The following is a 27,914-nucleotide window of genomic DNA, read 5'->3' as shown; positions in this document are numbered from 1 at the left end:
TAAAATCCCAGGTGATGAATTGGATTCTCTGGATTCAAGGAAGGCTGTCAGAATTCCAACCAAACCATGGCCCACATGGGTAAGAGAATGAAAGTTTTCTGATAGGCTTGCACAAAGCACTCCTCACAACTCCCAAAGTGGTACTTTCAGAACTCTTGATGTCTGAGGCCTCCTATCCTTTGGTTTCAGAAGAACAAAGTTGAAATTTTTCCAGAGTGGAGTTGGATTTTAACTATGAAATTTTACCTTCCCTGACAAAGAGGTGTTGAAGACCAGAGGTAATTATAGATCCCCCGAAGCTGTCGCTGTGGCCAGGGGAATGCCGACGGTGGGCTCAGGCTGACACGGCCCGTGCTTTGGCCCCCCACTGGGGGTGGGCTCCTTGGAGGAGCCACAGGAAATGGGGTGTGTGGGTGGGAAACGTGGCGGGGGAGGAGGATTGCCAACTCTTGGAGAGATCACCACGTGGCTGCCATGGACTGAGCATCCTGGGGGCAACGAATTCTGCCCAAGGGAGTTGAGGAAGTCTTCACAAAGAAGGGGCACCTATAATGTAGCTAAGAAACCAGGGATGCGATATGATTCCATTTGCCCAACATCAACTAGCAAGCCATTTGCAGAGCTGGGATAAAGCCCAAAGTCTCTGGTTTCTTCATCTCAAAACACAATGTTGTGTTGTGGAAAGAGGTTGGATTCAGAAGCTGAATGACCATGGGTGGGTCACTTCTCCTCCGTGGGCTAAGGCTGGTCTTTAAGATGAGTTTGGATACTCATTCATTGCAAGGTACTGGAGATAACCAGCGACCAATACAGAATCTCCTGCTGGCAATATTGGGATCTCTGATTTTGTTTTCCTGTGTTAACTTTTATATTCTGAGCGGTTTTGTCAGGATAAGGTGAGTTGGTGCATAAAGCTGAGCTACCTTTTTAAAGTGGCTCATGGCTTCCGTTCCTCTAACTAGAGTCTGGGTTCATAAGAATTCTCCCCCAAGCCAGCTACGCGGGCAGGCCAGCCCTAACCCTCTTTGTAAATCACAGAGCTGTGCTCTTTCCATATTCAAGCTCAATGAGTAGTTGTACTAATAAATTGAATAAATTGGGCTGCTAGCATTATCCCCTTCCAAAGATGTAGAAAACGGGGCAGGAGACCCTGGTACTTTAGCAGGCAGACAAGCCCCAGATGGGATGATAAAACAGAAAGTCATTAAGACAACAGGAGATAGTGCAGTTTGGCTTTTGGCTCCTACGAGGAGGGAAGGCTTGCCAGGATCACATTCCAGAGCAGCCTACTGACCGTGGAGAAGAATATGTGTGGCTCCAAAATCAAGCCCAGAAAGCCACACGCACACTAATAGGGTCTCGTCAACAAGAACGCTGACACCAGACAGGGGAGGGAGGAGGCCGAGGCAGTCCCCTTCCCTCTGGAAGCTTGGGTAGCAGCTTCCAGTGTGGAAAGTGCTCGGGGCCAGGGGGAAGGCCCTCAGAGTGCACTAGTTTGCTAGGGTGGCCATAACAAAGTACTGCAGACTGGGCTGCTTGAACGACAGAAATGTATTGTCTCACAGTTCTGTTGGCTACAAGTCCAAGACCAAGATGTTGTCAGGGTTGGTTCCTTTTGAGTGCTGCAAGGGAAGGATTTGTTCTCGGCTTCTCTCCTTGACTTGTGGCTGGCCATTGCCTCCCTGTGTCTTCACTTTGTCTTCCCTCTGTGAGCATTTGTGTCCAAATTTCCTCTCTTGTAAGAACAACAGTCATATTGGATCCGGGCTCACCCTAAAGGCCTCGTTTTAACTTAATTACCTCTTTAAAGACCATATCTCCAAATGCAATTGTATTCGAGGTTCTGGGGGTCAGGACTTCGACCTGTGGATTTTGGGGGGATATAAGTCACCCCATAACACAGAACACATTCTTCTTCCTCCAGTGGGGACCCTTTCTGAGGTTGGAGACAGCTGGGAACATGCTATTCTTTCTTCTTACCCTTAATGACCCAGCCTGTCTGTGATTTCTTCTAGCCAGCTTTCTTAGACCTTCACCACCCTCATCCCAAGCCCACTGGATGCCTCCCACTTTGAGTTCCCAAAACACTTTTCTTATACCTCTTTTGGGGCATTTATTACCATCTACCTTTTTCGTTTTGTTTTGTTTTTATTTTTGCTTTTTATTGATAAATGATTTTTATACATATTTATGGGATACATGTGATATTTGGTTGCATGCATAGACTGTATAATGATCAGGTCAGGGTATTTGGGGTGTCTGTCACCTCCAGTACTTGTCATTTCTATGTGTTGGGAACATTTGAAGCACCCCTTCTAGCTATTTTGAAATTTACCTTAGACCTAGAAATGCATCTGCGTTCCTTACTTATGAAAGCCTCATGTCCTAATTGTCTTTATAGCTCTCTCCCATCCTTACCTTGTATGTCTTGCGTACAGAGTGGGGTCAATGCTGTTTACTGGCCTGTTGATAGGTCAGCCGTCCAAGAAAGTTGGGTAATAAGTGCTGGATAAACAGGAAGAGGAAGTCGTTAGAAAACAGCAGCATCAACATGCCTTTCCTTAGACTCTTTGCACTCCTAGATAAAGTCAAGCTACTGGATTTATGAAGAAAAGAGGCCCTTTCCACCTTTCCATCCTTGCTTGACCATAGCGGGTCAGCGGAGGAATCTGCAAACTTGGGCGCTCGGCATTCTTAAACCCCCGGAGTTCAGAGAGAATGACTCCTTTGGCCAGTCTTGAAGAAACTCTTCAATCACGTCTTAAATAATGGCATTCTTTGGGTCCAGCTCTAGGGCTACGCCTCCTTCCGCCCCCAGTCCAGTGACCTTCTGCCGCCTTGTTTCTTGGCTGAAAGTCCGGGTCGGCTGAAGCGAGCAAAAGCAGTTCCAGCAGAGTGAGGGGTCCTTCCCACGAGTCCAGGGTCACACACCCCAGAAAGCCTGACTGTGCAGAAACAGCTGGGGTTTGGCAGGCTGGGTTGGAAAAACTGCTAATAACTTAAAAGCACTTTGTTCTAGAGTGGTGTGTGGAGTATGAAGAATGTACTATCAGAAAAGGCAGTTGCCCATCTTATTAAAAGAAGACTTATTTGAGGATTTTCCCCAAAATATCTTACCTTACCTCCCACTTTTATTTTATTCTAGACGTGACCTTCCTGACTGGCACATGGGTCGTAGGTGTGCCTGGATATTGGTCCCTTCAGCTCTTGGAATGGTTGGCAGGGGCTTGGGATGCCTGAGTCCTTGGGCCAAATACTTTTGCTCACTCTGTTGTGCCTCATACACTTTTGTAGTGTTCTGTATGTGCCTCAACAGGAAAAAGATTAGGAAGGATTAATTTTTTTTTTTTTTTTTTTTTTTAGTTAGAGTCTCATTCTGTCACCCCAAGTACAGTGCAGTGGCATCATCAAAGCTCACTGCAACCTCAAACTCCTGGGCTCAAGCGATCCTCCTGCCTCAGCCTCCCGAGTAGCTGAGACTATAGGTGCGTGCCACCATGCCCAGCTAATTTTTCTATTTTTAGTAGAGACGGGGTCTTGCTCTTGGCTCAGGCTGGCCTCAAACTCCTGAGCTCAAGCGGTCCTCCTGCCTCAGCCTCCCAGAGTGCTGGGATTACAGGCGTGAGTCACCTCGCCCAGCCTAGGAAGGATTACGTTAGACTGATGTGTTCTGCAGAGATTTCTAGGAACACAGAACAGGTTTCTCAGTATTTACCTATTAAAATGAAGTAGATTCATTTGTTACTCTTGATGCTCTTTTGACGAAGTGGATGCCAACATTAGGACACTGTTGCTCCATAAAGCTTGGGGAAATTTGGTTAAATTCAATGTATTAGTCATCAGATCATTTTGGTTGCAAGTGACAGAAACCTAGCTCAAAGTCACTTAAGCAAAACAATAAATAACAAAAAACAAAAAACCCCCCACACACATAATTTGTTTGTTTATAGCTAAGTTCAGAAGTAGAGCTAACCTCAGACATGGCTGGAGCCAAGGGCTTAAGTAGTGTCGGAAAGCCTTGGTTTTTTTTCTCTCCCCCCATTTCCTTTCTCTAATAGGCAGGCTTCTTCATTCTCAGGCAGGATCTCTTAAGTGGAGGATCTGGCGGCTCCAGGCTTATGTATGTCTTACCGGTTTAGCAGACTGCCTCAATCCCTGGAACTCCAGCAAAAGGACATAGCTGGGCTCTGGGAGCCAGTTTGGGTCACATTCTCAGCTCTGAGTTCATCGCTGTGACTAGTAACACGTGGGGCTTTAGTTTACCCACCCCTGGAGTCAACAGGGATCTAAAGTGACCTAGAACACGTGGACCGAAAGTGCAGAAAGGGGATCCTTAAAGAAAAATTGGGGCGCTGTTATCAGATGAAGGAAGTTTGCATGCTGGGTGGGTAAAAGCTATACCTGGGATCCAGCTTCCACATGGCAACAGACGAAGCAGAAGGCCCAGAAGTTTGTTCTAGGCCAACAGTGACAGGTAAGGAAGGGGGTGCTCACTCAGTCGTCCGTACACCCTTCCATGACACTGAGGGGTGATCGCCAGTAACCAAGGGTCCTGGAGCTGCCACCTGAGCTACTCACCTGTCCTCAGGCATGCAGGGACCCACACTGCCCCTCAGAGACAACTAACTCTCCCTTTCATTAACAATTATCGGGGAGGTAGTACCATGAATCCTCTTGATAGAATATCTGAAGAGATGCCTCGTGCCTTGCTTGAATTCTTTTGTGCTGCTGTCTTTTTCATCCTGCCCTTAAGAAAAACAAAAATAGAAAACAAAGAATGGTCAATTATCACCATTTATAACCATCACCATCATCATCATCCCAGGTTAAGGCACCGATGCGTATCTGATCTAATTCTATGTTAACGTGGTGATACCTCTGGTCATGCACCCAGATTGCCCCTCTCACATGTGCAGAGCTGTTGGTCCTTCCTTAGCTCCTGGCCGCTTATCATTGTCAATCTTGGGAGTGGCCTTGGCCTTCTTCCCTGTAAAATGAGAATAATAGCTAGCTCAAAAGGTTTTCTGTAAAGATTAAAAGAGAGAATGTCCCAGCACTCTGGGAGGCCGAGGCGAGTGGATCATTCGAGGTCAGGAGTTCGAGACCAGCCTGAGCAAGAGTGAGACCCCGTCTCTACTAAAAATAGAAAGAAATTATCTGGCCAACTAAAATATATATAGAAAAAATTAGCCAGGCATGGTGGCGCATGCTGTAGTCCCAGCTACTCGGGAGGCTGAGACAGGAGGATCCCTTGAGCCCAGGAGTTTGAGGTTGCTGTGAGCTAGACTGACGCCACGGCACTCACTCTAGCCCGGACAACAAAGTGAGACTCTGTCTCAAAAAAAAAAAAAAAAAAAGAGAGAGAGAGAGAGAATATGTACAAAGCGCACGACATTAGCAGATGGTCAATAAGATTCATAGCTGTAGGTAGCCATATATTGCCTGAGTCGTGTTTTGTCAGAGTAACTTCTGCCCTTGGGGAAAAAAAAGTCTTGCTTGTTTCTTAAAAAGTGCAGGACAACTTCTTCGAGCTTTTGAACTGGAATGATGGCCCAGAGGTGCACCATGGCCCCATGACTGAGAAAAAAAAAAATCTTCGGCAATTAAATAATACTTTTCTGAAAATGGGGCAGAATTGTGCCCGAAGCTCAGTACTGAGGTGTCAGAAATAAACTGGAATCTTCCCTGCAAGTGTTTAATGGAGAAGCACCCATAGAAAGGCCTCAGGGACAGGGACAGGATATCTGGGTCTGACCCTAGCTCTGCCTCTCACTAAGAGTATGACCTTGGACAAGTCTTAAACTCCCTGAATCTCAGTTTTTTCTTCCGTAAAATGGGGATAACAATTCCTGCCCTGCCCACCTCACAGGATTATTAGTGAGACAGTAGAGCCTTTAGTTCTTATAAAATCTGCAGAACTAATTGTTTCCATAGCATTTTAAAAAGTCATTCCATTATAATGTTTATCAGAACGTGTTGTAGCTGTTGTTTACTTGATGTTCTCTCTGAGTAACCTGTTAGCTGAACTGTGGAAAGAATGTATGCAATATTTGATACATACACAAAATTATGTGTAACTTATATGAAAACTAGAAGCTTGTTAACTATGCATCCATGAGAACCCAGCACCCAACTCAGGAACCTGTGCTGATACAGCTACACCTGCACTTCTCCACCCTTGCACCTTTGACCTTCTTCCAAGGTCTTCGGAGACTTGCTTATTTCATTCAGCATTATGTATCTGTGGTCTGTGATTTCTATCTATATTGTGTATAGCTGTAGGATACTTTTTTGTTTTTGCATACTTTTCCACTGTGAGACCAGACTAGACCACCATTTATTGATTCTTTTTTTGTCAAAAGACATTTGGGTTGTTTTTAGTTTTTTGCTATTACAAAGAATGATGCTATGAATATTCTTCTAGGTGCTCTACAACTGATCTACAAGGTATGGAAATTTGAACTTCGCAAAATGATGCTCTATTGTTTTCCAAAACAGTTATACCAATTTACACACTACTCACCAGTACATAAGGGTTGCTTTTGATCCACGATCTCACCAATACTTGGTATGGACAGACTTCTTAATTTTTTTCAAACTAGTGGTTGTAAATGATTTTTTTCTCATGTTCTTAATTGTATTTCTCAGGTTACTAATGAGGTTAGTCATCTTTTAATAAAGTTATTGGCAATGTGTGTTTTCTCTCTTGTGAAATTGTCTAATGTGTCTTTCGCCCATTTTTCTACCGGGTTTTCTTTCTTTCCCATACTTGTGACTTATATGGGCTCTTTCTATATCTAGATGCAAATCCCATAGCCACTTGTATGTATTGCAGATACCATCTCCCAGCTTGTGGTATATCTTTTTAGTATCCTTATGGGTTTTTTTTTCTTTCTTTGTTTAATTGATCTATAATCATTCTGTATTTTTATGTGGTACATAGTGATTTATGGTGTTTTGAGTTACAGACATTCCCAATTTTAATGTAGTTGAATTTATTAATCTTTTTTTTTTTTTGTATTAGTGTTTTTGTGGTGGCTTGTTTGAGAAATTGTCCCCTACCCTAAAATCAAAAATGAATTTTTTTATGTTGGCTTTTAAAAGTTGTAAGGCTTTGCCTTCCCATACAATCTCTAACCCATTTAAAATTTGCTTGTGTATATGCTGAGAAGTACGGATCCAGTGTTACTTTTCTCCATAGTGAAATCACCAGTTATCCCAACACCTTTTCCTGAATTCTGCCTTCTTTCTCCACTGCTCCGTCGTACCCCATCATACCCATCAAGTGTCCACAGCTGTGTTCTCTTTCTGTTCTCTCTGTTCTGCTCCATTGTCAATTTGTGCACCAAAAGCACTTCGTATAAATTATTATAACTTTATGGTAAGTCTTATCGGGTAAGACAGGTTCTTCTAATTCTTTCTTCAGGCATGTTGTAGCTATTCTTGGGCGAAGTACCTTAAAAAGCCCTGTTGTGGTTTTGGTTGTAACTACATTGAATTTTTAAATAAATTTGAAGAAATCATTTTATTGAGTGTTTATATCCTTGAACACTCAGTCTCCTCCCTTTCAAAGGACTTCTTTGATATTTTTCAGTTAGGTTTTATAATTTTCATCAGACAAGTCTTGCACATATTTTTCTATGTTAATTCCTCAGAACCTTATATATTTTTTGCTGCTATATTAATGGTACCTTTTCAAAATTTCAGTGTTCCTTTTCTTGCTAGTGTATAGAAATGCAATTTATTTTGAAATATTGATCTTATTAATATATCCAGATAGCTTGTGAGAGTCTCCTTTTATCTCCAGTACTTTGTAGACTCTTTTGGGTTATTCTGAAAATCACACTATCTATTAATAATGCATATTTTGTTTCTTCTTTTCTAATTCTTATGCATTTAATTTATTTTTCATGTCTTACTGCACTGGCTGGGCTCTTTAGAATAATATTGAATATAGGTGGTAGCAGTGGGCATCTTTATCTTTTTCCTGACAGTAAAGGACTATGTTTAATGTTTCATCATTAAGAAGGAGTTTTGCTTACTTTTCTTTTTCTTTCTTTCTTTCTTTCTCTCTCTCTCTCTCTTTCTTTCTTTCTCTCATCACTAATGGGTGTTGAATTTTATCAGATACTTTTTCTACAACTATTGGGATAATAGTATGCTTAAAAAATATGCTTATGTGCAGAATTACATTAATAGATTTTTTTTTTTTTTTTTTAGTTAAACCACCCTTGCATTCATTTCTAGGATAACCAACTTGGTCATGGTATAGTATGATTTGTTTAAAATATACTGCTAATATTTTGTTTAGGATTTTTGTCATCAATGTCTATACATTAAAATGGCCTGCCATATTCCTTTGTTAAATTACTCTTGCTAGTTTTGATATTCACAGATCAGCTTGATAGAGTGAGATTATTCTTCCTTTTCTATTCTCTGGAAGGCTAGGATGATATATTCATGGATATTAGGATTTGCTTATAAGATCATTGAGGTTTGACATTTTTTGTGTGTGAATGGGAAGATTTTTAGCTACTGATATAATTTCTTTAGTAGGTGTGGGACTGTTTGGACTGCCTAACCCTTCTTAAGTCAGTTTGGCAAAGTTATATTTTTCTAAGAATTTGTCCATTTAAAGTTTTGTTTGTGTGAAGTTTTTCAAGCACTCTTTGTATTATCTTTTTAATATCTGCTGAATCTATAGTTTTATTGCTATTTTCTTTCCTAATATTGTTGTGCTAACTCTTTTTTTTTAAAAAAAAACAAATATTGTCAGAGTCATATCAATTTTATTAGCCATTTTCAAAGAATGCATTTTTGGCTTTGTTGATCTCTTCTATTTCTTTCATTTCATTTTATTAATTTCTGATCTTTACTATCTTCTTTCTAAGTTTTGGATTTCTTTGTTCCTTTTCTAATTTCTTAAGATAGTTGCTTAGCTCATTATTTTTAAGCTTTTCTTCTTTCCTAATACCAGCGTTTAGGACTATATATTTCTCTGTGTGTCATACAAGTTTGGATATATGGTATTTTCATTGCTGTTAAGTTGTAAGAATTTTTCAATTTTCACTGTGATCACTTCTTATGGTTTAAGATTTATTTAGTGGTGAGTTCTTAAATCCTACACATTTTGGGGTATTTAATTTATCTTTTTGTTATTGATTTCTAACTTATTGCATTGTCATCAGGGACTATTGTCAGCATGATACTGATTCTGTGAAATGTCTTTGGAACATGATTTATTCACTTTGGTATCCATAGTGCCAAGCACAATGCCAAGAACGGAGAAGTTGTTTGGTAAATATTTGCTCCTATAATGAATGACAGATGGGTGGATGTCTATTGACCAGGCGTTAGGGAAATTATCTCTTCCTGCTCAAATTGTCCAGTCCTACCAGCTACCTCATATTCAAAAATAGCTCTTCGAAATGAGCATCAGAAATATAATACACACCCCCCAAACATTTTCTGTCCTGCTCACCCCTTTCTTCCTTTGGCCTGGGAAGCAGACACTGAGTGGGTAGCTGAGAGGATGCTTGTAAAACTGTGAGGCCATCAGACTCAGTCTCAAACAGAATAGATTTAGATAATGGCTTTCCCACTTATTTCTTCTATGACCCAGAGAAGAGCATTTTTTCTGTAATAGTAATAACCTCTATAAATATATTTTAGAGAGCATTTCCTCCCGTGGAATCTCTTATCACATTGAATCCCTCAAAATACTCAGGCATGATCATCTCTTTTAAAAAACGAGGAAACTGACATAAACCTAGTTGGTGGTGGGGCTGGTTGAGATCCTCATCTGTGCTTTTTGTTCTATATACTAACCATGTCTGCTTCATTTTTACACTTATAATAATAGGATAGTAACACTTTATGCTTGCCTAAGAGAATATAGGTAGATAAAAACTCCTGAATTCTCCTTGTGAAAGGCATCTGAAGACAAAAAATGAAAAATACAATTCCATTTTACACTACTCAATTACTGGTTGGTTAAATGAATGAATGAATGACCAATCCTTGTTTTTATGAGTATATTTTCTTCTTTTTGAATCAACAACCACTTTGTCCTATTAAAGAGAGAAGAGAGAATTAAAGAGAGAATCATTATCTCCTTGGTCTTCTCCAAAGCCGCTGAGAAGCACTTTTTTTTTCCATGTCCAATTTTTTATTTATTTTTTTTTATATTATTTATTTCAGCTTATTATGGTGGTACAAAAGTTCAGGTTATATATATTGCCCATGCTCCCCCATCCCCCCAAGTCAGAGCTTCAAGCATGTCCACTCCCAAGACAGTGCACATTGTACTCATCATGTAGGTATAAACCCATCCCCTCCCCCCACCCCCCACCTCTGTCCGATACCCAATTGGTATTATTCCCAAATGTGCACTTAGGTGATGATCAGGGAAACCAATTTGCTGGTGGGTACATGTGGTGCTTATTTTTCCATTCTTGGGATACTTCAAGTAACAGAATGGGTTCCAACTCTCTCCAGGAGACCAAAAGAGATTCTATATCACTGTTATTTCTTATAGCTGAGTAATACTCCATGACATACGTATACCACATTTTACTAATCCACTCATGAATTGATGGACATTTGGGTTGTTTCCACATCTTTGCAATTGTGAATTGTGCTGCTATAAACATTCGGGTACAGATGTCTTTTTTATAGAATGACTTTTGTTCTTTTGGGTAGATGCCCACTAATGGGATTGCTGGTTCGAATGGTAGGTCTACTTGAATCGGTTTAAGGTCTCTCCATATTGCTTTCCACAGGGGTTGCACTAGTTTACAGTCCCACCAGCAGTGTATGAATGTTCCTGTCTCTCCGCATCCACGCCAACATGTATTGTTTGGGGACTTTTTGATAAAGGCCATTCTCACTGGAGTTAAGTGATATCTCATTGTGGTTTTGATTTGCATTTCCCTGATGATTAGAGATGTTGAACATTTTTTCATGTGTTTGTTAGCCATTCTTATATCTTCTTTTGAAAAATTTCTATTCATGTCCTTTGCCCACTTTTTCATAGGGTTGTTCGATTTTTGAAGATGCTTATCACACAAGTCTTGAAAGAGGTCCAGAGGGAAATATTAGAACATTCTTATTCCAAAGCAAGTCTCAGGAAGTATCACAATGTTTATACCTTATAACAATATGTATATATTGCAACAATATTCAGATATCATAATGTTCATACATGATAATGGTATTTATACATTATAACAATGTTTAAGATAATAGATACTTGACATGGGGCAGATCAGAAAATAGTTAACTTAATTGTGCTCCCAAATCCTTTTAAAAGTGGCATCAGGTAAGGAGCTCTTCCCCACGCAGGTCACCCCTCTTTCTCCCTACTTGCTGGTAGCTGGGTCTACAAGGTCACGCCCTCATTTTGTACACAGAGGAGAGCTGTGGGCATCTCTCAGCCCTACTTCTGTCTTTTCCTCTTGCATCCTCCAGAGGGCCTCCTTACTCCTGCCTAGGTGAGAGGTTTGGGCAGTGAACAGTGAGGGTAGGGAACTCAACTGGACCATGGAAGATTCCGGTTCACGAACCTTTCCAGGTACAAGAGACCTCATTTTTTTCAGAGGAGGAAACAAGCTAAGAAGGACTTGACTGAGGGCCCCTGTCGAGCTGGTGGAAAGTTCTGGGCTAGACCCTGGCTTTCAGTTCCTTCTTTTTCACTTCTTTTAGAAGGTGGGCTCCCTGCCCCACCCCTCCTCTTTTTCTTCCTCCTACTTCTTGACTTGGAGCTACACAGTCTTCACTGAGGCCCAACTCTGTGCCTGCCACCGTGTTAAGAACTTTACTTACATGTGATTCTCACGAAACCCCATGAGGTAAGTGCCATCATTAACTCCTTTTACAAATGAGGAAACTGAGGCTTGTAGGAGCTAAAAAAAAAAAAACTACAAACAAACAAAACTTTAAAAACTGGTTTAAAATCACATAGCTTAAAAAAACAACGGGGCCAGCAGGATTTGAACCGGGTCTGACTTCAGAGCCCGTGTACCCTCCTACCTCTGTTGGCCTCTGAACCGAGTTGCCAGAGGCTCGAGATGCCCTCATCGTAGTCTAGACCTCTTTGCTCCTGGTTCCCTCCTTCCCTGCCCCCATCCCTCCTTTACCTTCATCCTTCTCTCCCTCTATCCCTTTTTTCCCGGATTCTCTGCTCTTGTTCAGTGATACAAGATTCTAGTTCCTTTGTGGAGGAGGGAGCTACAGGACAGCCGCTGTACTCTTCTTCGCCGGGTCTTTGTTTTAGATTACAGGCTAATTACCTCTTTAAGCAGGAAAAGTTTGTACAATTTAGAATGGAATTCAAATTTGATTTACAGATATTAACTTTTTTATTATGATAAAAACACATAAAATTTATCATCTTGACCATTTTCAAGAGTACAGTTCAGTAGTGTTAAGTATATTCACATCATTGTGCAGCAGAACTTTCTCATGTTGTAAAACTGAAACTTGGTACCCATTGAACAACAGCTGCCCATCCCTCCCACTTCCCAGTCCCTGGGAACCACCATTCTACTTTCTGTCTATGAATCTGACTACTTTAAAGACTTCACATAAGAGGGTTTGTACAATATTTGTCTTTTTGTGACCGGCTTATTTCACTTCGCATAGTATCCTCAAGGTTCATCCATGTTGTAGCACGTGATTACAGATACTTACTTTTCAGCCAACCCTTCCAGCATGCTGTAAGGCAAAAGAGTAAACTAAAGTTCATTTAAATCTCACAAAGGTTTACATGGTGGAAGTGGATGAGTGTGGGCTGCAGAGCCAGGTTCTAGTCCTGTTTCCACCAATTACAAATTATGCTGTCTTGGTCATGCTACTTAATTCATCCAGGTCTCAGTTTTCCTACCTCTAAAATGGGGACAATAGTACAAACCTCATAGAATGGTTGGGTGGATTCAATGAGACAATGCATATAACACACTCAGCACAGTGTCTGGCACATGGTAAGCCCTTAAATGCAGCCAATCATTGTTAGTGTGATCGTTACTACCTACTTGGTAAGTACTCAGTTGAGTGTTGTATTAGCTGTGTGTCAGGCACCATACTAGGGATGCAGAAGGGATTAAGGTATGGTCTCGGTCCCTGAGGAGCTCACGTTTTGTGAGAGAGAAGAACTCACTGTGTGTCTGACTGTCTCCAGTGTGCCTTCCAGAAGCCCAGGGCCTGTGCCAACTTAATCCCCTACTTACTCTCAGGAGCCTTTCCTGATCTTCCTGCTTCCTACGGCAGACAACCACGTGGTTGGAGGAAAGGACTGCAGTGTGCCTTCCTTCTCCTGATGTTTAAGTTATCTTCACAAAGGATGGTAGTCCATGAGTGGTTTGTTTTCATTCTTTGGCTTAAATCCCATCTGAAATGAGGAGAAAGAGCAAACCATTGAATGCCACCACATCCAGGTCCTACCTGGTGATCATGACCCTGGCTAGACATGAAGCCAGGCCTGCCTGCTCTTGGGGGCAAACAAAGGGCTTTAGTAGGTGATGTCCAAAACACTTAGCAAAGGCAGGATTTAACTCAGCAGGAAAGGGGTGTTATTTGAATTTAATAGATGTAAGTTTCCAAGAGAGCCTCCTTCTTGGGGAAACAAATGGAAGAAAACTGATTGTGTTTATAGAGAGAGCATTTGTCTTCTTCCTCGTCATCAGAAATAGAGTAGGAAGAATACTACTCTTGGAATTAGAAGGCTTGGATTCAAACTCCAGATTTACTACTTGTGACCTGGGTGTCCATGGTCACAATAACAAACCCTTGGGGCCTTAGTTTCCCCACCTGTAAAAACAGAATAATGACACATTTCTTGAAGAAGTTATTTTGGAGTTAAATAAGATCATGTATGTGGAAGCATCTAGCACAGTGTTTTGAACAGGATTGGCACCCAGTAAACATATGTAGAGTCCAGATGTAGGTGTTTGTTCAGTGCCTAGTTTTTTAGTTTTATTTTTATTGTTTATTATGGTAAAATACATATAAAATTTACTACCTTAACTATTAAAAAAATTCTATGTTGAGCTTTTATTCTAGTGGCTGGAATAAATAAGGGTACAGGAAATTGCATTACAACTTAATGTGTGATGTAATAATAATACAAGAGCCAAGTTCTAGGGACACCCATCTTAACCATTTTTACGTGTACATTTGGTAATGTTAAATGTATTCATGTTGTTTTGCCAATCTCCAGTACTTTTTCATCTTGCAAAACTAAAACTTTATACCCATTAAACAGCATCTCTCCTCTTCCTTCCTACCCCCAGCCCCTGGCAACCAGCATTCTACTTTCTGTCTCTATGAATTTGCCTAATCTAGGTACCTCATATAAGTGCACTCATGCAGTATTTGTCTTTTTCTGACGGCTTACCTCACGTAGTATAATGTCTTTAAGTTTCATCTATGTTGTAGCATATGTCAGAATTTTATTCCTTTTTAAGGCCAAGTAATATTCCCTTGTATGTATATACCACATTTTCTTTGTTCATTCATTCATTAAGGACATTTGGGTTACTTCCACCTCTTGGGTATTGTGAATAATTCTGCTGTGAAAATGGGTGTACAAATATCTCTTCAAGATCCTGCTTTCAGTTATTTTGTATGTATACCCAGAAGTGGTGTTGCCAGATCATGTGGTAACTCTGTATTTAATTTTTGGGAAAACTGCCATACTGTTTTCCATAGTAGCTACACAATTTTACATTCCCACTAACAATGCATACATATTTTTCCACATCCTCACCAACACTTGTTATTTTCTAGGTTTTTGTTTTTGTTTTTGTTTTTTTTGTATTTTGATAGCAGCTAGCTTAGTCTGTTTTGTGTTGCTGTAACCGAATACCATAGACCGGGTAATTTATAAAGAATGGAGGTTTATTTAGCTCATGGTTCTTGAGGCTGGGAAGTCCAAAAGCATGGTGCTGGCATCTGGTGAGGGCCTTCTTGCTGTGTCATAACATGGCAGAAGGCATCACATGGCAAGAGAGCAAGAGTGCATGTGGCAGCTCAGGTCTTTCTTTCTTTTCTTACAAAGCCACCAGTCCCATCACGTGGGCCCCACCCTAATGACCGTATCTAATTCTAATCACCTCCCAAAGGCCCCACCTCCAACCAACATATGAATTTTAGTTGGCTTTCCCACTCTCTTAATACTTCACAATGGCAACCAAATTTCAATACATGAATCTTGGGAGGACACATTCAAACCATAGCAGTAGTTGTCCTAATGGGTATGAGGTGAGTGACTAGTTTTCAAATGAATATTCTATGTCAGGCACTGTGCTTGGAATAGGGGGCTACAAAAATTAAAAAAGTATGGTTTCCGACCTCGAGTCAGTCACAGTCTTATGGTTGGACTAGACCAGTGTTTCTGCAAGTGTAAACACTTACGCCGGCATCATCTGGATGGCCACTAAAAGCACGGATTCCTAGGACTCTCTCTACACCTCCTGAATCAAGAGCTGTACTTTTTTTAAACAAGCCTCCAAGGAGATTCTTATGCATGCCATTGGGATAAATCAGGGTTTCTCAATTTGGCTGCACATTCAAATCTATGTCTGGGACTCTCCCAGGGTTCTGATTTAACTGGCCTGGGGTGGGCTCCTGTAATATATTTTAGAGCTTCCAAGGTGATTTAAATGTACAGCCAAGGTGGAGAAAGATTGGACTAGATGATTTCCCAATTCTTTCCAACTGTAAAATTCTGCCACCAGCAGCACTTTTTAGTTCAGCAAATGTTTATTGACTTGTCTCTTCTGTGCAAGGCTCTCAGTGAGCTAGGGTGTGAAGGTCAAAAGCAGACTGGGCTCAAGGAGAAAGGCTTGATCCATCCATACTGACCACCAGGATAACCTGCGGGAAGTCCCCAAACCAAGAGAGGGTGGGCTCAAGGAAACCTAAGGAAGAAAGTCTTTATAGAAGATGGGAGAGGTTGACGGTGCCAGATGCTGCTGAGAATCTGTGAAGGATGAAGACGGAGAATGCGAATGAGCCATTGGATTTGACATTGAGGAGGCCATTGGTGACCTTGATGAGAGAGGCTTTAGTGGAATGAAAGAAATAGAAGCCTGATTGGAGTTGAGAATGGGAGGTGTGGGGGCAGAGCAGTGGCTGTAGACAACAATTTCTAGGAAATCTGTGGCAGAGGGGTGCAGAGAAATGTGGTCACTGAGGAAGTACATTGGACCAGTTATTTTTACTGTTTCTTTATTTGAATTTCCTCCACTACTGCTACTAACACTTATCGAGAAGCATTTGTGAAGAACCCAATTGAGCCGGCACTTATGAGCAGACTCTTGACCCCACCCTGTAGTGTCAGGGAATAAAGTTTGGGGGGGCTTACCTTATTGTGGCTTTGGTTTTTTTTAAATATGAAAGTCAAATTGTTCTGATTGATGCTAACTCAGAGAGCTCATCAAAACATAAAATTTCATGCTGGTTTTTGCTGAACTGAAAGGGCTAGGACTTCTATGGGGGTCTCACCGGGGAAAACATTTCCAGGGACTGAAAACCAATTTCACTTCCCACATGCAGGAGAAGACAGCTGTATTTTTACCCCTTCCCTTCTCTCTTCTTTTTCCTCCTCATCTATCTCCTCATTTTCTTTTATTTTCCTCTTTCCAGTTCTCTCTGCCTCCATTCTCCTCCTCCTCCTTCTCTTCCTCCAGCCTCCTTAGCTTGGCACATGATGCCTTTACAGATGGGTCCCCTTCTCATCTCCCACCCCCACCCAGCTCTCACTGTGCCACCCACATGTGTCTGCGGTGTTAACTGCTCCAGTTCAGCCACTCTCTGCTGTGCCTCTCATGACTCCGTGCCCTTGCACGTGCTGTTCCCTACGCACTTCTTTTGGCTAACTCCTGCTTACTTGTATTAGGACACACGCTAAGCCGCTGTAAGAAAGGGGCCATCAATACACTGGTTTACATAAGAGAGAACTTTATTTCTCTCTCATACTACAGTCCAGAGGTGGTCCAGGGCTGGTAGGGAGGCTCAATGTGTAGCTTTGTTCTCTGGATCCAAGATCACTGCTCCATCTCTCACCATCACACCTGCATCCCAGCCAGAAGGAGGAGAGAAGGGACAAGGGGACCACATACCCATTCTGTTTAAAGGCATGATGCAGACATTGTACACATTATTTTTACTTATATCCCACTGGCCAGTATTTAGTCACATAGCCACACTTCACTGTAAGGGACGCTAAAAAATGTAGTCTTTAGTTGTGAGATGGATATTGGAGAATGATAGCAGTCTATGGCACATGGTCCTTCTAGGTTCACCCAAGTGTCTTCTACTGCAGGAAGCCATTCCTGGGAATGCCCTTGTTCTTCTCTCTGGCATGACACTTACTGTACTGAATTGGGATTGCGTGTTCCCTTGTCTGTTCTCTACTAGACTGTAAATAGACATGGCCCATGTGTCATTGATCTTTGAATCCCTAGTACCTATGAGAGTATTGGCCTGTGGTAGATATGTATGGCATAAATTACCCTGAACAGATGCATTGTGGGTGGTGGGACTCAGGCACTGTGTCCTTTCCGGCAGGAGGGAGGGCTGGAGTTGTCAGGCAGGTCGGCCAGTTGGTTGACCCACATGGCGCTGCTTTGCCCCCCTGCCTTCCACGCTAGGGAAAACCAGGAGTCAGCTGGTGGCCACAGAGGGGTGGGTGGGAAAGGACAGCCTCCATTCCCTTAGCCAGGTAAGTACACAATCCTGAAAAATGTTTAATTAGTTCAAATATTTATTTTAGGTTCAAGTGATATTATCCAAATCTCACCAAGTCCAAAGGGTGGTGGGAAGCAGGGCATGGCCTATTCAGCCCTGTGCTGTTTGTGGGTGTGGCCTTCACTTTCAGACTCTCAGGACATGTGGCCACCTCTCGACCAGGAGACAGCGACTCTCGACCAGGAGACCAGGACTCTTTCTCTCTTGGATCTTCTCCCCACCCCTATGTTCCCTGCATGCTTTTACCTCTTCCTCTCATCCCCTGAGCGTTCACCTCCCTTTCTGTTTCAGCCTCAGCAGTTACTCTCTGACATGCTGGGCTCGTCCACTGGAGGTGAGGAGCAGGGAGATTTGGACCCTACTAGGGTGGAGGGGTGGGGAGAGCATTGGAGACCAATAGAGTGGGTTGGTCTCTGAATGAAAAATCTATATTCTTAGTCACCTGCTGACCTATTTCTTGTAACTTGTTATGTTGAAAGAGCCATGTGGCATTTCTCCACTCTTGTCCTAGGAGGCTTTGGGTTCCAGGAATGGGTGGGCATGAGGAAACCTTTCCTTACATTATGGTCCAATATCAAGACCTGCCCTCACCTCCCAGATTTGGGACACTCCCTATCATACATTCTCATAGCCCTCTGCAAAGCCATTCCCTGCTCAACTTCAGGTTCTAGGAGGGCAGGTGATGGTAGCTCTGTTTTAGAGATCAGGAGGCTACGATACAGAAGGTCAGTGACATGCACAAGATCACCCTGGTGAGTCAGTGAGTTAGTGATGGACTCCAGGGGTGGGAAGAGTGCACCTGCAGATTTCACTGTCATGCTCCAAGAGTGACCCAGCAGGGAATGTTTGAGGCTGATGATGGGCTGATGGAGCCCTTGGGGTAAATTTGCACTCCTGGATGTTGTCACAGCCAGCACTGGGCTGGCGGTTTTGTTCCCAGCCCCAAAATTAGATTGGATTTCCTGGTCGTGCCCTAAGAGGTCCTATTGATGTTGATTTTCGGGCCTGGAAGAAGGTGTATCTTTTCCCTTCTCTGATGTTCTTCCCTCCTGTGATTGTTTAGAATCAAGTTCTTTCTCATCTGGGATGTCAAGCTCTCCGGGGAGAAAAGGGGAATCATAACTTATTCCATTAGGCCAAGCACATTGCTGTGGACTGAATGTCTATATGTTGGAGGCCTAATCACCAATGTGATGGTATTATGAGTCGGGGCCTTTGGGAGGTGATTATATCTGGATGAGGTCACAGGGTGGAGCCCACGATGGGAATGGTGCCCTTATAAGGGGATGGAGAACCCTGAGTTCTCCACTCTGTGGGGACCCTCACCAGAACCTGATGATGCTGCTACCCTGATCTTGGACTTTCAGCCTTCAGAACTGTGAGAAATAAATACGTGCTGTTCGAGCCCCCCAGTCTTTGGTATTTTTGTCATAGCAACCCAAAAGGACTAAGACACACAGCCTCTGGAGGCTCCGGACACTTTCAGATCTGCCCTGGGCCCTGGCTAGGGTGGGAATAAGACTGTGGGCTCTACAAGCTTCAGCCTGAGGCTCCCCTGGAGCTGGAATTGTCAGCAAATGTCCACCAGATTGTCTTCATCTCATGGGAATGAGACATGGGCCACAAAAGAGATAGATGGCTGGACTGGTCTCTTCTGATGTCCGGTGACTTGACTTCATTTCCCCTCTTGCTTTCAGAAAAGTCTTAAAGTGTCTTCATTTCCAGTATATTCACTTTTATACTGCCTGGTATGCCAGGAACTGTGTTAGGCGCTTCAGATACAAATGTGAATAAGGCCCATTTCCTGCTGTTAAGAAAGGTTCAGATGCACACAGCTAACTATATTGTCCAATGTAAGCTACTATAAAACTAAACGTGCTTTGCACATGTGCGAGTAGAAAAGTGGGTTCAGCATGCCATGCTGCCAAAGCGTAAAAAGTGTGCAGTAAGATCTCTAAGGAGGAAATGTAAAATTTTGAGTCATAGAGCCATGTGTCCATTTTTGCGTTTCGGATGATTCTGGAGGTTGTGTTTAGTGTATGTTCAGCGGGGAGGGATTGGAGACTGGCAGATGAGTTATGAAGTTATTATAATCATTTAGAGAAAAGACAGTGAGGACCTGGAGTCTTCGGGGTGGGGCATTTAAGGAAAGAGGGGAATTTGCAAGGTTTCCAGCAGGAGGATGGCCCAGCCTTGGCAACTGTGTGAGAGCAGGAAGTGAAGGAGAGATTTAAGGATGACTGAGGTCACCAGCTCAGGATACTGGAGAGTGGTGGCACCGTTGGCTGAGACAGAGTGTTGGGAATGGGATGCCAGCGCAGGGATAGGTATGAGGGGACAAGGAGACCCCAGGCGATGATGCTCAGGATAACGGAGGATGGAGGTGAGGATTCGGGTGAGGAACAGGCAAAGAGGGAATGAGGGGAGGTGGGGAGATTCCAGGATTCAGGACCCACAGCAGTTATAGACCATGTTCATGAGCACTCAGTTAAAAAGGGATTCTCTGTATTGGAGGAAAGACATTGTCCTTTCTCCTAACTGGAATCTTTTGTACTTTTTGTCGTCACTTTTGTGATAGTATTTTTTTTTTTTTTTAAGACATAATCTCACTCAGTTGCCCTGGGTAGAGTGTAGTGGCGTCATCATAGCTCACTGCAACCTCAAATTCCTGGGCTCAAGCTATCCTCCCACCTTGGCCTCCCAAAGTGCTGGCATTACAGGCGTGAGCCACTGTGCCCAGCCTGGTGACAATATTTCTAAGAACTTAGTTAAGATTCAGAGAACTGATTTTACTCAGAGGAAATTAAAACACCACTAGTGAACTAAAAAGTAAGGGAGAAGGTTTTGAAAGCACATGATGCCCTAGCTCAAGGCATTGCATCATTAGGCTGGGTGGAGTTGACTAATGGCTCTGTCTGTTTTGGCTAGACTGTGGGAGTGTCTTTAATAAGACTCCAAAAATCACATTACTATTGTAACCAGCAGGCTTTATCTTAGAGAGGGAAGAATCCAGTTAGGAATTGCCACTTGAGTTTTGAACACTTAAATTCCCTTCTAGACTCTCTTGAATACCTTCTGAAACTCTGAGCAGGTTGCATGGATACAGAACCAGCTAGCACTCAGAATGGTGTAGCACCTTGCTGCACAGAGTGTGGTCCCTGAGCCAGCAGCATTGGCATCACTTGGAAGCTAGTTAGGAATGCAGAATTCACTGAATTAGAATCTGCATTTTTAACAATATCCCCACTGATTCATATGCACATTAAAGTTTGAGAAATATTGGTCTGGCACAGTGGATTCCAGATATGGTTTTGCATTGGATTCATTTAAGTAACTTTGAAATAATACTGCTTTCCAAACCTCAGCCCCAGAAATTCTGATTTAGCCAGGCAATTCTCTTGGGTAGCTAGGTTTGGAAACCACTGGCTTGTATAGATTTCAAAATCTTCTCTGTCGGACAAATGGCAAGAATTTCAGTAAATGGAAATCTAGCTTGAGCTCCACGTCTGTTTCCTTTACATTCACAATAACGGCCAAAGCCGCATGCCCTTAAAAAAACCCCACACATCTAGATTGACAATAAGCAGCCTTGTCTCCTTACTCTCAGGACGTCTTGATGCATGATACTCGAGAAGGGACATGTGCTTCTCCCTGCCCCCATCACAGTGACCATTCACGCATTGGCAAAAGTTGAATGGTCTTGGCTGATTCACTGCCCACTTTGAAAGCAACTAAAGTCAGCTGATGTTTACCAGGCACTCTGTGGATGAAAATAATTACCCAAGAACCAAACAATGTGATCCCCATTAGTTGCATAGTTTGTCTCTGCAGAAGGTCAGAGCTGGAAGGAGCCTTTTAGAACTCTCCTCGGGCTCTCACTTTATGGCTACAGAAAGAGAATCCACACACAGGCTGGGGCCTGAATTCCAGCTGGTTTCCTCCAAGCGGGAAGGATGTTTTGTTGTTTGGAAAATGGACCACATATTTGTTGCCTAATCTGAGGCGCAAAATGAGCTTTGTATTCCACGCTTAATATCAAGCATTGGGGAAACTGCTGTAAACACAGAAAGATCTGGCTCCTAATGATTGCCCCGGACCCTGAGACACATGGAGTGCAGATGTCCTAGGAATTCAACAGCGAGTTCTCAAACACTGAGATCTTTAATTAAACAGGTGTTTGGGAAGTAGGTCCTGTGTAGCTTCCAGCCTTGGCCGGCTTGTCTTGCTGAAAAATGGCACTGATCCAGCCCAGCAGCAGGCCTGAAGCTGGCTTCACTTGGAGGTGTAGGAATGTACCATTGTTATTTTCTTCTTTCTTATCAAGCCCCATTAGCTTGAGCAAGGGAGGAACAAAAACGGGCTGGGAAAACATGTTATTTCACTGGGTAAAAATTTACTACCAAGGAAATGATTTTTGCCGTGTCCAAAAAAGGAAGAGTGGAGGCCTTGGAAAGGTGTAGTCTTCCAAGTGCTCTTGGACAGCTTCTCCCAGTGTCACCCAGTGAGAATGTTTCCCTTTGGCTGATGGCCGTTCTCACCAAAACAGAGACATTCGGCCGAGGTTATGTACACAGGCTCACAAAGTCAGACCTGCTTATTCACAGTGTTGGGTCAGAGGGGGCCCAGGAAGAGGGAAGAATCCCAGATTGTGTAAAGGTTGATCATATGTGGCTGTGGGGTCCAGTAAGACAGACGTACCTTCATGCTCTTGGATGCCTACAATTACAGAGTCACAGGTGGAGCTGTGGATGCCCCAGTGCAGATGTAGGAACTGAGAGCCCATGAAGAAATGTACCCTGCCTTTCTTTACCTCTTACCCGCATTGCCCACCACGTGGCTGGGGCTCGAGGGGGAGAAGTGACTGTGGTGGAATCACAGAATGAACCACGCCTTATGGCCCACTGAGCCCCTGCACTGTCATCTGGTAAGTTCCAGAACAGAGTCTGCAGGAGGCAGAAACCAAGCTTCCCCTGTCTTCCATAGGTGTTAGAGACATCACCTCGCTGGGGAAGGGAACTAAAATTTCCTGGGCACTTGCTGTGTGCCAGGCAATGGTGGTGGGCTCCGTGCATGTGTTAGTGTATCAACTCTCACAGCAACTTAGGAGGCGGCTCTGTTAGCCCTGTCATGCAGAACATCCAACCGTCTGAGAGGTTAATGAACTTGCTCAGCGTTATTTGGGTATCAAATGTGGGAACCTGGATTTACACCCGGTTCTGTCTGTTCCCAAAATTCTTGTTCTTTTACCCACTACCCTTTTCTGGGAGGTCTCAGCCCTTTGGCATTTTTTTCTCTTAAACTTTGGTGCTGGGAGAACGGCCTCGAAAATGTTCTCCCTGTGGGCATGGGGGAACCATTAGTGTTTTGTTTTAGTTTGCACAGTTTTTAAAGGACATTTTCTTTCAGATAGAATTTGTGTTATGAAAACAGTCGAAGTATTTTCCCATTAACTTTCAGGAATAAATGCTGAAATGTGAAATGCATGTATGTATGTAATATGAGCTGACATACATATGCATGTTATTTATATTCAAACATATTTATAGCACTACATTAAATCTATTATATCCACCTATAGAGATTTTTATGTAATAACCTGTGAATTAACACTAAGCTCATACGTGGAACCAGTAGTTTTATATGGGACAGAGAAGTGGGTTGTATAATGTTTTCTGAGAGCCAGGCCGCTCCCAAGAGGAAGACATAAAATGGGCATAAACCAACAACACAACACCTGGCAAGTCCTTCATCGTCCGGGAGAGAGCGGAAGTGCCAGTCACCTGGCTTCCTCTGCAGACTCCTCTCCAAGTGCTAAAACTGTCTGTGGGTTTGTAGGCTGCAGCTTCCTCTCATGCTGTCCCTTGATTCAGAGTGGAAGATTTTGTTCATTTTCTTGTCCCCAGGATTGTTGGACAGTTGTATTTTGATGTGCTGAAGCCAATTTCTCCATCTGGTGCCTCTGTGTTTGAAGAGTATTTGAAGGATTTTCTTTTATTCCTTTAACACACCTGCCTAAAGGACATTCCTTTGTATGTACTGTGTACCCAGTACACCTGCCCACATGGAGCTTCCTGTCTAGCTGGGGACATGAGACTTAGCTACGGGTATGAAATCCTAAATGAGCACCCTTAAGATGTGGTCCTGGGGCATGGGAGCCCATTCTTCCTGTGACCTCCTCAGAAGACATCAAGGAGATGACATTGATGGCTTTTGATGACTTTCCTAAGTGAGCAGCTGTTGCTTCAGATTGGGAAGGCCACTCTGGGGACATCTAGAGGGACCATAGCAGCGCAGATACAGTTGCACAAGTAGGCAGGTGCAACACTGGGCTTTTCCACATTCTGGAAAATTCAGTGCATGCTTTCCTGCAGTTGCCAGGCTGCTGGGTGCCTGGACAGCAGAGAGACATTGCCCCATCTGGAAAGAACCAAGCCATGGTTGCTGTGGCAGAATCCTCCAAGTGCCCAGGCAGCTGACTCAGGTCACAGCCCCCAGGAGGGAGCAGGGAGCCGGCAGAAGGACTCTCAGTGAAGTCTGCTTCCCGGAACTGTACTGCGGGAGGGAACGCGCTTGGTGCCAGCTCTCCCAAATGGCCTGGAAGTTTAGGAGGGTGCGCGCGCACACACACACACACACACACACACACACGGAGCCACTGTAGAGCATAGAGAATGAATGAGTGAAGGAGTGAATAAATGATTGAATGTACCCAGCATTCTTTTCTCTTAGGAGACTCTTCCTAACCATTACCCAGGGAAGGAATTAACAAGCTCCGTTTGAGCACGAGGATAATGACGCTTGCTCAGGTTGCTGCAGCTTGTACTTTTCCACTGATGCAGAAAGGGAGGCTCTGCCAAAGAATGTCCTTGGAGTGATTCAATGTATTTTTCCTTCTGTTATTTAAGTCAAATGCATTTAATGTAAGCAATTCAGCTGTGAGCTGGAATGCGTGTTGCGTCTTTCAGCCCCGTGTGGAAACCCACCGTGTGAATATTTCCAGTTTTAGTTCCATTCAGGTGTGTAAGCTGACAGTGGTTTGGATAGCGGTGGTTGTTTTTAAAGTACACACCCCAAAATGGTCCTGTCAGCTAGTTGGCTGGGGAAACCTGTCTGGGGGCTTAAAGGCATTAATGTTTGTTCTTCGTGCATTTATTCATTCAATAGTTATTGAACATTTACCATGGACACAGTAGGTACCAGGTGTGTTTTGAGGATACAAAAATGGGATAACACCCCCCCACCAAAGCTGCAGGGACTTACTGAGTTCTCAAAATGTACTTTTTATTGAAAACCCAATAAATGAGTGAAAGTCAAAAATTTAATTTTTAAAATGTGTATCAACAGAAGTGGAGTATAACTGAGTTAATTCATTAAAAGTGGTGGTGTTTTTAAAAATGTGAACTTCAAAGATGTTGTTTCTGGGCCTGAGTACTTTGCATGTGCAGATACACGCCCACGTGTAGGTCCTTCATGCTCTTCTGAGCCCAGGTTGGCCTACTTGAGTGTGCCAGTTTCTCTCTGCAGGACTTTGCAGGCATATTGTGTGTGTCACAAGTTGCACAAGCACAGAGGCTTGGGAACTTGCTATCACCAAGGGCCTCCAGCAATTCTCCCCCTCTGGTCTCCCTCACCCTTCATTCCCCTCAAGGCAGGAAAAAGAGCAGAAATTCCTGAGGCAATAGTGTTCCCAGGGTACAATCACCATCCATCACTCCCCGCTGGGAACATGTAAACATACACTGGCTGATAGTGGCCTTATTTATTGTCATGGGCTTCGATATGGATTTCAGCAGGGGCGGCTTAGGGCCAAGCATTATTCACCTGCTCCCCTGGGAGGCTCTGCTCGGTGGGCACGGCGGGGTGGGAGGGAGGTGCAGAGCAGAGGCCCAAGTCTTTGCAGCTGAGAACAGGGCTGGGGCTTTGCCACGGAGGCTGCCTATGGTTAACATGTCGGGGTGGGATGGAGGCTGCTGCCACCTCGGAACCAGGTTCTGGAAGGCTGTCTGTCAATCAGAGTGAAGGCTGATTCCACATGATGCCAGATACCTGGTCATTTTGGGGTGGGGTAGGGGTTGATCAGTGTTGCTGGTGTCAAGTTGTTGCAGGTGGGTGGTGGATTGTGGCAGTGTCACTTGAACCCAAGGGACCATTGCTTACCTTGTCGAATGTTTCACTTAATCAGCTGTGCTGACTTCCTGAGTGTGCGTGATGAAAAGCCCTGTGCAACGTAAGGCCCTTGTCCTTAAGGAACTTACACTTTGAGTCCTAGACACCACCCACCCCCACCACATAGAGTCAAAGATATCATCTGATGGATGATGATCAAGTCTGCAATTTGCAGTGTCAAGAGACAGAGGTGGGGTCACTAAAAGGCAGCCAAATCTCAGCCCTCCCCCCTCTGCCCAGGTCTGCCAGCCCAGTCCTGAACCTGCTTGGTCCCAGGCGATAGGACCTGTCATTCCTGCACAGAATGGACTTGCGGTCAGGCAGATGGGGAGGACTCAGCTCCCACCTTGGTGCTTATTAGGTCTTTCAGTTCAGTTTTCCTATCTGTAAAGTGGGGATCATGAGCCCAGCTCACAGGGTGATGTGAGAATAAATACGGTAACAAGTGAGGTGCCAGGCACACAACACGGGCTCAGTATGCAGCTTTTCACATTAGTTCTGACTGCACGACGGGGGGGTGTGCTGGAGCCGGGGAGAAGGTGGCGAGGAGCACACCCTGTCTCAGTAACGAGAGGGGAAGGAAGGTGCCATGCTGACAAGCAGGAGAGGCATTGGACTCTCCAGGCAGATCCAGGGTGCTTGGGGACCTTGCGGAGCGCATTAATGCATGAATGTTAGTGAAAGGTCTCCTTCTAGTCAAAGTGAGTGTGGTGTCCAGAGGTCGGTTTCAGGATCCTGGGTGCTCTCCCTGAAAGTGCACCGTAGGGGAGAGAGGGGAGAAGGATGTTTCAGATTAAACAAAGAGTTTTGAGCACTGACTGTGTATAGTGCCTGTGCCAGATGCCTTGGGAAACATGACCACGAATATACGTGGCCTCAAGGTGACATGTGACCCTCCATATCCCCAAGTGTGGCCCCTTGACCAAACCAAAACTTCACAGAGCAAATCCCTTTATTAAAAGAATTTGTTCTGTAAAATTTGGATTCAGTCAAAAGGCTGCATTCAAGGATCCAGAAGGCCAGATGTCACCCCACGGTCTCAGGTTCTCTGATTTGGATACAAGAACCTTTACTCCCCCAGAGAGATGGTGGTGGGCTCTGTAGCAGCACAGAGAGACCCAGTGTGAGCAGAGGGCAGAGAAGGGTTAGTCTCAAGAGCTCTGGAATGAAGGGAAGACTGGAGGGCTCTGGGAAGCTCCATGGACAGGCAGGAGCCCCAGGCTGAGAGATTTTCATGGATGAATATAATTGAGCAGCTAGACAGCCAGCTTGTCAGCAGGGAACATTTCTTTTACTTCTACTTTGCTCGCAGTGATGTTTATCATAGTCCTGTGCACACAGTAGGTACGAAGCAGACCCCTGTTTAACACATGAATGAATAAGCCTAATACAAAATACCTTTCTAAATCAAGTCATGGTTATTGACAAGGTGGACATACTTGCAGAGAGCGATGGCATAGGATGGCAGAAGAGTGCCTAAGGAGGTGTGTTCCCTTCTTGGCCATTTCCCTTTGTGGGTCTCTGGTGAGCAGACTAGCTCTGCCCCCTTCATTTAGAGGTCAGTGTCTCCCAGGGGTGCCTGTCAGGGAGGTGTTTCCATCTCTTTGGGTGTAACCCAGTAACTTTATCAATGGCCTCCCAGCCAAGACAAGCAAGCCACCGGCACCTCTGGTGGCTCCAGGACTCTTGATAGATGTAGGTGACATTCTTTGGAATATGTCTGTGTTACAGATGTGGACGAGTGTGCGACAGATTCCCACCAGTGCAACCCTACCCAGATCTGCATCAACACGGAAGGAGGATACACCTGCTCTTGCACCGATGGATATTGGCTTCTGGAAGGCCAATGCTTAGGTAACAGCTCCCTGGGGTTCACAGAGACTCTTGGAAGTTAATGGTTGCCAGGGATATTGAGAGATGTGGACAGAGCTGGCTGCTTAAGGATAGTAAGCTTTCCTTTGGGGGGGATAGAAGAGGGAGAAGGCTTTCGAGCTTACGTG

At 43.8% G+C, this 27,914-nt stretch overlaps 1 protein-coding gene across 3 annotated transcripts in view; it reads left to right on the top strand.

The window, feature by feature from the left end:
* Nucleotides 1-27,914, top strand: part of FBLN5 (fibulin 5) — a 75,275-nt gene that overhangs the window by 23,403 nt on the left and 23,958 nt on the right. For all 3 annotated transcript variants that reach the window (XM_069465229.1, XM_069465230.1, XM_069465228.1), the window contains one exon: nucleotides 27,646-27,768. In XM_069465229.1, coding sequence (XP_069321330.1) covers nucleotides 27,646-27,768 — 123 coding nt within the window. The remainder of the gene's footprint in view (nucleotides 1-27,645; nucleotides 27,769-27,914) is intronic.

This window comes from Eulemur rufifrons, chromosome 2 (assembly GCF_041146395.1).
Source record: "Eulemur rufifrons isolate Redbay chromosome 2, OSU_ERuf_1, whole genome shotgun sequence".
Taxonomy (NCBI): domain Eukaryota; kingdom Metazoa; phylum Chordata; class Mammalia; order Primates; family Lemuridae; genus Eulemur; species Eulemur rufifrons.
The sequence above is the reverse complement of the archived record's forward strand: the minus strand, read 5'-3'. Positions and strand labels throughout refer to the sequence as shown.